Source organism: Micropterus salmoides, unplaced genomic scaffold (assembly GCF_014851395.1).
Source record: "Micropterus salmoides isolate LMB-PRFRI ecotype aquatic unplaced genomic scaffold, ASM1485139v1 Ms_hic_scaffold_13, whole genome shotgun sequence".
NCBI classification, from domain to species: Eukaryota; Metazoa; Chordata; class Actinopteri; order Centrarchiformes; family Centrarchidae; genus Micropterus; species Micropterus salmoides.
In genome coordinates this window covers 9,802,282-9,813,189 of record NW_024040374.1, presented here as the reverse complement: position 1 = coordinate 9,813,189, position 10,908 = coordinate 9,802,282, and the positions used below count along the sequence as shown (strand labels likewise).

At 40.1% G+C, this 10,908-nt stretch overlaps 1 protein-coding gene across 5 annotated transcripts in view; it reads right to left on the bottom strand.

Moving 5' to 3' along the window:
* csnk1g2b (casein kinase 1, gamma 2b) overlaps positions 1–10,290 on the bottom strand; it is a 42,621-nt gene extending 32,331 nt beyond the window's left edge. For 4 of the 5 annotated variants that reach the window (XM_038715413.1, XM_038715416.1, XM_038715415.1 and 1 more), the window contains exons 1-2: positions 10,136–10,290; positions 6,245–7,038 (exon numbers count right to left, since the gene is read on the bottom strand). In XM_038715413.1, coding sequence (XP_038571341.1) covers positions 6,245–6,472 — 228 coding nt within the window. In that variant the 5' untranslated portion in view covers positions 6,473–7,038; positions 10,136–10,290. Of the gene's footprint in view, positions 1–6,244; positions 7,039–9,881; positions 10,012–10,135 lie in introns of those variants that run through there. The other variant, XM_038715414.1, reaches the window with a different exon arrangement.
* Positions 10,291–10,908: the final 618 nt, after the last annotated feature.

The window sequence follows — 10,908 nt, the reverse complement described above, 5'->3', positions numbered from 1 at the left end:
TCATTTAGTCTGCCCAGCATGCTCTTTGGAGAGCCCGAGCAGGGTAGGGAAGAACTTAAATCGTCAAAATGTCACTTTATTTCTAGCCAAACATGCTGATAGAGCTTTTGTGCCTTCGCAGTTATTTGACAACTGCCTCATGACGAGCTGGTGTAAGCTGCTGAGCTAGACTGCAACAAGAGCTGCTTATCATGCTTCAGTGGGAGGCAGACAGGAGAGTTTAGCACAACACCTCAGATTCCCTTTAGAGTATCACGACTTGACCGGTCTTATGGCTTCACTCATATAAACCATCTTACTCTTATGCCTCTGCGTCAGTGAGACCATCAAAGAAAAAAAAAGGTCTGCCAGAGACAATATACCCTTCTCCATACATACAGCACAATGCCATACCATGCAGTACATGTGCTCTTTGGAAGCAATACACAACATTTGATGAAATACTTATAGCATCATTAATCTTCTCTGGCCACTTGGGAGCAGAACTCCACAACAAGCTGAACATCGCAAACACGTTTGACCAAGCACTGCCTCAAAAAGGTTATGGCTAACAAGGTGACAAACTTTTATTTGCCAAGCTTCACATCAAGCAGAGACAGAGCAATACTATCATTTATTTGAAGTTTTTATCTGGCAAACTGCAAGCCCAATATTATCTTGTTTATGGTCTTCACCAGCATTCTTTGTTTATATCTGCCTGCTGCAGCTGAACATGACACTGATGAGAGCGGTGAGACTGAACCAAACAGTATATCTGGAGTTTGGGTAACCAAAACATTGAGCTTAAATACACTAAAATGCTGTATAGAGCTGAGAGGAACTGCAGAGTTAGGTGATAATTGTCTGTGGGTTCATCAATAGGAGGGACACCTCTGATATTACAGTCATTTAACCTGATTCTTATATCCATCCATCCATCATCAACCGCTTATCCTGCGTACAGGGGTCACGGGGGGCTGGAGCCAATCCCAGCTTACATCGGGCACACACACACCCCTATTTGTTACCTATGTGTATGAACATAATAGTTATATGTTTAGTTTAAATTTAAAGTACATTAAAAGCAACATTAAAAATGTCCATTTCCTCGTATGTTTACACACTAGTGTTGGTTATCGTTTAAAATTTTACAATACCAGTACAAAAACTAGTAACCCTTAAAGTGATACCGATACCAACAGAGTACTTCATTCGATACCTTGCATAAAATGCCACCTGTTGAAGCCATAGTAGTTGATTGGTAGCCTATAATTATTTTTTATTGATGATATGGACAAGCAAGGTTATCCATTTCAACAGCTCTCAAATGATCGACACCAGCGTTGCGTCATGTCCTACCTAATACTCAGAGCAGGGGTGTTTTGAACGATTAGCACAGAGGCGGGTGGGGGTTATGGTAGGTTGTAGTTACTCGCACATTGTGCTCGTAAATAATTTTTCCTGTTCGCTCGTAACAATTTTTACGAGCGAACACCACCACCCACTGTGGTGTTTTTTTGAACAGTCTACTATCTGTTTAAATACCAAAATGACACGACAGTGTAAACATCTTTGCTTAAGTGTAAATGGTACAGACCCCAACAGAGCAAATTTACCAGTCAGATAAAATCCAAGTGCTTAATTTTGTGGTTTGGCCAACTCATGGAATTAACCTTAATTAGCTTCAGCTGTTCAAGTATGCAGCCTACAATCATTTCAGCCAAGACAATGGATCAAGATAAGAAGTATGGACTACCATTGTATTTTTTGGGTGGCGATGGGCAATTTCATTTTCAAATTACAAATCCAGTCATGCCTTGAATAAGCACTGCAAACATACCATGGTAAAACACTGCTCTGTATGTTCATTGATGGCACACAATGCACAGTAGGTCTCTGTGTTAACTATGTTTGTCTCCTAGATGATCACTCCAATATCAGCCCCCTCCCCCCCACTAAGGAAGGCACAATGCTGTACAATAAGTCCCAACACTATAACATTCACCTTTTACTCTCCACCCATTTGGGGTAGATATTACAACCACTTGTCATTGTGTCTCAAGTGTCTGACATCACAAAGAGGCCTCCAATTGGTTTATAACTTATTACTGATAATACCAGCTTTGCAAGGAGCATGTCTCACATGCACCTATCTGTCAATGAATAACCAACAACATGAAAAGGGGCTACAACAAAATACAAGCTGTAACATTTGTAGCTTCAACTGTTTACAGAGAGGACTAGTGGAAATGTCAGCAAAAACCTATACAATTGGATTTCTTAGCCCAAAGCATGGATTAGATGGGTTTGTGCATGTGTCCTCGACCCATGGCTAACACAACGATGGGGTTAAGGCTGATGACCTTGATAAGACAGCACCCTGAAGATTGTGGCAGAAAGTGTGCGAGAGAGCGAGAGAGAGACATCAAGATCAAATAAGAACAGTATGATACATGATGTGCAAAATGTTCTGGGGGAGGATTAGATGGTCATTTTCTCAGTGGACAGTTATGTCATCATGGCAGGGAAGTGTACTGATGGAAATGGCGGTGTCCCTTTACCCTTTAAAATGACCCTGATGAGTGCTAGTTTCTACAGCAAGCCTTGACAGAAAGCAGACATTAAATACTGCTGTTTCTTTAAGACACCGGGATCTCCCCTTGGGAGTAAAGCCTGCAGTGTACTTATAGCTGTGGCTATATGGGCCTGCCTCCATCACATAGGCGTTTGTCAGAGTGAGAATGCATCCAGCTGAACCGAAGACTAAACCACTGTGTGTCAACAAGGCCTGCTAACAAAGGCAACCTTTCAGCACTCAGTGGTTTCCCCCTTCTCTCTTGCTTTTTGCAGGAACATTCACAGCAGTTCCAGATCAACTCTGACAGAGGATCTCTTGCACTGGCCCACCATACATCTCTATCTGTGATATCACGTGGCGGAGCAGGGTGACACTGGCATTCACCTTTGTCCCAGGTGCAGACAGGGACTACCTACATGCCCAACTCTGCAAGTTAGCACACAAGACACTCAGCACATAAAGGCACCAGCTCAACAATAAGTAATCACAACGTGCTGTCTTTCAGGGGTTGGCATCTACAATTCATTACATTACAACAAAGGAGAGAGATTAAACTAGTTTTAACCAGCCAGATAAAAAATTACAATTTGCTATCTTAACAAAGCCGCCTTGTTGGTTTCCTGGTAGATCTGCAACACGTCATACAACCAGTCAAAGTAATAATTTAGAAACTTCCTTAGAGTTTCACAGACAAAAAGTTGATCAGTTAAAACACTTTATTTTAATGGCAATAGCAAGGAGAACACTGGAAGGAGTGTAGTCTATATCAAAGTCTGTATTATAGCTGAAATTAGGGCTACACGATTAATCTAATCGCAATTGCGATGTCATCAGGTGTGATTACATAACCGTAAAAAGGGTGTGATTTAATAAAACAGAAAAAGTGTGTGAGACACTCTCTTCTCTGTGTGTGCTGCAGTCTGCTCATTATCCACGCTCCCACTGGGTTCTCATAAGGAAGGTTTGGCTAGCAAGCCATTTAGCTGTATTAGTGCCTTCAACATGTTCAACTTTTAATAAAGCCGATGTGCTTGTCAGTCACATTTCGTCAACCAATCAATCACAGCCTGGATGGGGCAGGACATTAAAAAAAAAGTCTGACGTGCTACATAATGAATAATATTATACTAATACACTCATGTATAGTAGTTCCTCCTCCAGGTTGTGGATAGTGTCTCTGCAATGGACAGATGTAACTTCAGCAAGAGCCAGGGTGCCAATATTTGCTCCTTCAAGCTGTTCTCCGCTCCTTGCTCTGTTTTACATCTGTTTTATTAGTTTTTGTTATAAAAATTGTTTATCATTTAACTTTGTTCAAGTTGAGAAATACACATTTCAAGATGTCAGTATTTGTGCATTAGACCTAAAGCAAGTACACTCAAAGCTACCATTTGTTCATTTGTGGGAGCAAACGCTGGCAGGACTTTACGGCAACATTAATTAACTCAACATCAAACTATATCGGTATAAACGGTATTGTCTAATTTCATATCTCTTTTGAAATTATATCGGTATACCTCATATATTGATATACCATCCAGCCCTAGTCAGGACATGTCTGTAATTAATAAGAATTCATTTTAAATGGTTATTTTGACATACATTTTGCCTTTAACAAATTTTGCATTTCAGTAAGATTTTGCAATTTCAATAAGATTTTGATTAATTGTTCAGCCCTAAAAAATACACATCATCAACACATTTTTCTAGCCCTATAATCTGCCAACAATTATTTTAGAGATTCTATCTTCAAGGCAGCAGTTACCACTGAAGTGACTGACAGACAGAGGAGACCCTACTCATGTCAAGCATGTGTTAGCAGGTGGTCGTAGATAGCAGGACTGTTATTTGTCTTAGTCCATAAGGAAGAGTTCAGTGACAGCCACTGACAAAACAAAAGCGTAAATGGACAAGGAGTGACATTCACCGAGTTACCCCAGGGAGGCTGTGAGATCAGGACAGACAGAAACATGTGGACAGACAACTGTGCCAGAGTCTGGGTTAGCCCAAGAGTCAACAAGGGAGAAGCCCTCTCCATGTCAGGCGTAACAACACCAGCGTACAGGCCTAAAACTACAAGTCCAATTTGTTTAGTTCATGTTGAAAATATAACCTAAAAGAGATCTTTGTGAACATCAAACAAAGCCATTACAGTATTCACTGTAGCTCCAAAAACAATGACAAGAAAACATGAATTACCATCTGAAATTAGTCCTTAAAATGAAATCCTAAATAAGCCTGATTCCTGATAATCAGACCTCACTATTACCAGGGCCTTGTCGAACTTTGTTGACACCATTAGCGCACTTCCTTCTCTCACTATTATACATTCAGATAAAACACTTGGTCCAGTGGGCCACGAGATTCATGGAGCAGTGTCATGGCCCTAATGCCAGATCCAGATATAGCTGGACACCATGGGGATAAAAATAACCAAACAGATGGGCGGGTTCACAGGCAAAGGGTGGGGGGGGGGCAGCAAACCCAACTAAAGATTTCAGAGAGGAGAAGAGAACTGCAATTACAGCTGTTTGCAAACCTCTGCCTTCTATGTGGTTAGCAAATCCTTTGCTGGATACCCATTCAGAGATAATGACCTCGCTGGGAGATACAAATGTTAAGGATAATCATACACAGATGTGGTAGAGAAGATGCCAAGCGTCCCCCAACTCCAGCATGACTACTTAACCAGTAGAGTTTTAGTAAGACTTTGCTTACATTAAGGCATTGTCAGAGAGAGAAAAAAAAATCTGCCAGTGATCAAAGTGCTACAAGTGGCAACACATTTATAGCAAAGAAATCATGTGCAGAGGAAATGGTTGAGCAGCCACTGGTTGGCCTAGAATCTAAGAAAACAAAGTGGCCTTGACATTTCATGTGGTTTTTCACAGCCTGTTTAAATGCTACTAAACCAGTCACACTGAAAAAAGTGTTCATGCTGACATAAAATAAAAAGACAGTAAATTATTGATTGCTCATTGCTCGTCCTGGTGTGAGATTATTAGAGAGAGAGCTCCCACAATAATTGACAAACTCTACTGACTGAGGAAAATGTTCAGTAGGTAGGAAGTCTGAAAATGTTGCTTTTACAGAAATGATTGCTTTAGATTGAGTGGCTAATTTTATACAACCTTCAAGGTATTAATTTCACTCCAGATGGACAAGTAGGCCTTATCAGGCTTGTTTAGAAGCATTTTGTGGAACGAGAAAAATGTTGCTGCAGAACAATAGAGCAGAGTTTACTTTCAGTTTGCCCTTTCTTAGAAATGCTGAAAAAGGAAAACAAACGCCTGTCCTTCTATAAAGACAAGACAGATAAAGATATTATCCAGTTTAGTCTCAGCTTACTCTTCATCACCTCTTTGATAAACCCAGGCAGAATATGGTTGACTCATTAACAGTACATGGGGCCAAGCTGTGGGAGGGAGGGGGTGGGGGACAGCTCCTATTTACTTCCTGTATCTGTCTCTTTTAGGTCAAAGAGTCAACTGCACAAGGAGAGTCTGCTGAACATTAAAATAAACTTAATTGCTAAAAAAATGCATAATAAACATAAAGTACGCAGGATTATTAATATAGGATGCAGATAGATACTGGAGATGTAGCAGAAAAGTGGTGTGGTGAACAAGTGAAACTGTGAGTTCATATATCTATGTTACTTCACCAACCAACTGATGGTTCACTTACCAATTTGATGGCCACATATTCGTTAGTATAGAGATTTTTTCCCAACCGCAGCTCTCCAAAGTTCCCGCACCCGATTTTTTTACCCACACGGAAGTTTGGGCCAACCATAAGAACTCCAGAATTGGTCCCTGAACTCCGGCCCCCATGCCCAGTCCTGCTGCCTGCTGTCTTAGACATCTTTTTCCCTTCCTCTGTCTCTCCCTTGCCCCCTCTCTTGTCAAAATCCATAAGCTTGTGATACCCTGGCCTCTCCACGGTTATTCTCCAGCCATGCAAACCATAGAAACTCCAGTAACAACGACAGAGGAGGCTTTAGGGAGGGGGACAGAGCTCACAGGACAGAGGAAAGGTGATGCTGTTAAAACGTGCAATGGTTCAAAAGACACTTAAATGAGCTTAAGTGCCCCGTGTGTCTATCAGACAGCTCTTTTTCTGAATGCTTCCCTTTTTCTTTGTGTTCCTTGTTTACCAGAGGGGCTCCTTCCTTGTGTGTTTCTCCAGCTCCAGTCTCAGAGTAGCATGTCCCTGCCTGAGGAATAGGCAGGTTGTGCTAGGATGTGCCCACAGACACACATACAATACTAGTCATAAAAAAGCACTCCGAAACCCAGCTACTGCATCCACAAGGCCACTTGGGAACATCTCCTGGAGTGCCTCATTCCTTCTAGTCAGCCTTTAGTGACACAGTGGACACTCTCCATGTTGCGAGGCCAAAGCAGACGGGGCAACCCAGAGTTAGAGGAAACAGCGTCGAGGAAGACAGGTAACGGATGGGTTTGATGTCAGCTGGAGATCTGCAAAAGCAAAAATTCACAAAATTCAGATGGTTTTCTGTATACCCTGTAACAGCAACAGATCATCTGTTACAAGTAAACTAATTTCCTTAATTATTTTTACAATATCCTTTGGCCTGTTTTTTAAAGAATGAAGAAAACAGATGTTCACTACGTTCACTAACTGCAGATGAGATACCCTCTAGTAGATATCCCCTTCTACACTTGTTACTGCGAAACACTATATAAGCATAATCTGTGAAGGAATCAATATAAGCCATTACACTGGAAAACTTAACAAATCAGTCATTTTCTGTTCCCATGACACTTCGTGGCCACACAGATTACAATTTTCAACTTAAAACATTTTACTTGAAGACTAGACAAACTATGTCTAGTGTGGTTGTTCTACAGCTTACGGCTTACTACAGCTGAAATGAGAGCTTGCTCTAGACCAGCGCAATAAAGCAATCAATATGAGCGGAAATATTCCACAGTGGACCTCAAACATTTTCTTTTAAATTAAACATATTCTTTAAAACCCAAAACAGTGCCTAACTGAGATTAAGTAGATCACAAAGTTGAATTATTATAAATTAGACTAAAGTATAAATAAGTGACAAGATATCAGACTAAGCCATACACTTCTATAGAAGCAGTACCAGGCACAAACAACATGAAACACAATCATAATTTCAGCTTTCACAGCAGTGTAACTTTGTGCAGCTTTTCGTTAACAATCCCTTGCAGACGTCTCTGTCCAGAGCGGCTCTCCTAACTCCCCTATGTCCATGATCTAAGATGTTGGTGGTGCTGAAGAGAGCAGGTAATGCAGGCACTAGTGAGGGCAGCTACTCTTTCCTATGGAAAGGCACTTACATGGATCAATGACTGCTGTAATGGTCATCTCATCATAACATTTGCATCATTGGTAAGCATATTATTGGAAGGATCTGGACACAGTCTAGTCTACAGCTGGCTCAGTTGTCTGGCAGACTAAGAACAGAACTAAAATGCAGTATTATTAGACATAAGTATGCTGATGGTGAGTGAGCAGCTTTTTGATTTTAATCTACACAAAGTTTATTCCACAAACAATTAAAATAAAGTACCATTATGATGTTTTAACTGATCAACTTTTTGTCTGTGAAATTCTAAGGAAGTTTCTAAATTATAACTTTGACTGGTTGTATGACGTGTTGCAGATCTACCAGGAAACAAACAACAGTTGACATCTTGTTGAGGAGGTACTATATTAAAACTACACTAGTTACTGAAGCCTAAAACGTTTAGAGGTGCATGTATGACTAGATAAACAACAACACAACCCATAAAAAATCCACTGAAAATCTTGTGTATGACTGCATTCTATCAGTACTAGAGAACATATTTATGGACCAGGTATGCAGTCAATCATTGCACTGTTTTGTTTTCCTTGTAGCATGACGCATGGTGATACTGCAGAAAATGAAACAAGTCAACTAGTCACAAGATTGGAAGTACAATAAACATGGTGGGTGAAAAAGATTGTCAAATGATCACATCTACTGAAATGGCAAAGTGCATTATGCCAGGCAATTCATTTGTCAAGGTGAGCCAAAAAACATTACTATTCCATACATTTAAAGAAAAAGTATGTCAATGTATGAAAATGAGAAAGGATAAAGATGTTCCTGAAAAACAACAAAGACCTAAATAAATTCAGGTAACTCTTTGGCAATCTTGGCCCATATATCTAGACCGTCTCATTTCAGGAAGTTGGGTATTGTTTTTAATGTCAGCTGTTTGGTATGGCTACTAAGTTTTTTAAAATATAGTGAGTGAGTAGTCACATATGTATAAGTTTTGAGTTGGAACTTAAATAATACGGAGACATGAACGATATCTCTAAATCTTGGGGTAGACTGTGGCTCTAACGTCAGCTTGCTGTTATTATACGTAGTCAATAACAGTTTCAGTTAGCTTGTAATAACACGACGCAAGACGACTTCAAACGTCACAAATATGAATACAACTATCAACACAGAGCCTCAAGTTGACATTAAACAGTAGTACCCGGACCAAACTGACAAGTTTTCCTTACTGCGGTTAACAGCTCCTAAATTTTAAAGCTTATGTTAATGCTAGTTAGCTAACAGCTAAATGAATAGTGCTTGTCAGCTGTCATTTAACGTTAGTTTCGGTTTACCTTCTTTCTCTCCTTGATAACACGAAGCTTGTTTTCCGATAACAATACGAGATGACAAAAACAAAATATAATCTTACAAGCAAACCCCGTCGACGACTGTCTTCAGAAAACCTGGGGTTAACATCAGACTAGCTGGTTCGGCGGATAAGGCCAGATACGACAAGCTTTCTTGACGTTAGTTAGCAAGCTCGAGCTAGCTTGATATCGTTCAATCGTACGCAATGCCCGTGTTCTTGCACTGTATATATAACGTTACAGCATTTAACGGTAAATTAATGTAGAATCTACGTCCATTCGCTTGTTGCAGCTAAATCGAAATGTCACATAGCAGTTTTAAGCTAACATATAGCCAGCATCCAACCAAAAACACCGATCCTCTTGGCCCAACGCCTGATTAAAAAACAGCTAACGATGTTAACAGCTAATCTGTTAACAACACTGTACGATAAGGACACAAGACATCTAACAGTTAGCGAATTAATGCAAATAAAACAAGTCGAAGCAGGACCGAGCATAAAATATTCATTGATTTGCATTCCCCCATGCTACCTTAACCTGGTTAGTTAGAAACGTTAAATGCTCAGTTAATAACTGAGAAATCCCAAGCGACGTTAACGAGATAATGTCAATGACTTAAGTAACGTTATCGATAAGAAAAAAGGGATCGTTGTTTCACCTGAGTGTATCGTTTTTGAGTTCAGATTCCAGCTACAGCCATTACCCTGACCACTGCCGGGCAACTCCTTAATCCTAAACAACCGATTGCACACCAATAGTAGCCTGGGATGTCTTACCGCTTAGCTTACTAGCTAGCCATTTAGCAGGCTAGCACACGAAACATTAGCAAGAACGTTAGTGCACGGCGCGACGGCGTCTTTAAAAAAACAACCGCTAATAATACATTTCTGTCGCCAAAGGAGAGCATGTTACCTTTAAAGTGTAGCTATCGAAACGTTGTCGAAGTCATGGTTCTTCGTTCGTGGGTGTCTTTCTCATTTCTCTTCCCCTAAAGTTGCTATGATTTTCCTGTTGTCTCTTTAAGCCTCCCTCAGCTGCCGATACCCAGGGACGGCGTCACGCTAGCTCACAGCACTGTGCTACGCTGAAAAACTGACGCAAATGGTTTGGGGAATACGGAAATACGTGTGTAGTTCATTGAATAGCTGCTTCAAACCTGCTTCAAACTGGTCAATTTGGTTGACACCGTTGGAATCTTGATAGAACTGAAGCTGTGATGGTGTGAAGATATATAAACATTTACAACCTGGTAAACATGTGCAACACAATTATGTTCTTTAGTTTGCTAATTTAACACAAATTAGAAGATTATTATCCTAAATATGATCCCCTCAAACATCAAGTTTTATGCCACAGGTGTATCCAAAGTATGAACACAGTCATATTCAGAGTCAATACTTCTTTTCTGTTACCTGCACTAATGTCTTCATCTTTAACCAAACACTGCCATTCCCAACTTATCATATTCGATGGGAACACTTTTGATAATTGTTTAAGTCATGTTTTAAAAATGCCAATAATTAACTTGTAACAGCTTCTCAAATATGAATATTTGCTGGTTGTCTTAGTCTTCTATGATAGTGAAGTTAATATCTTTGTTTTGGACTGTTGGAAAGACAAAATAAGTAATTAAATATGTTAACTTGGGCGCTGGGTAATTTTGATGGGCAGTATTTTACTATTTT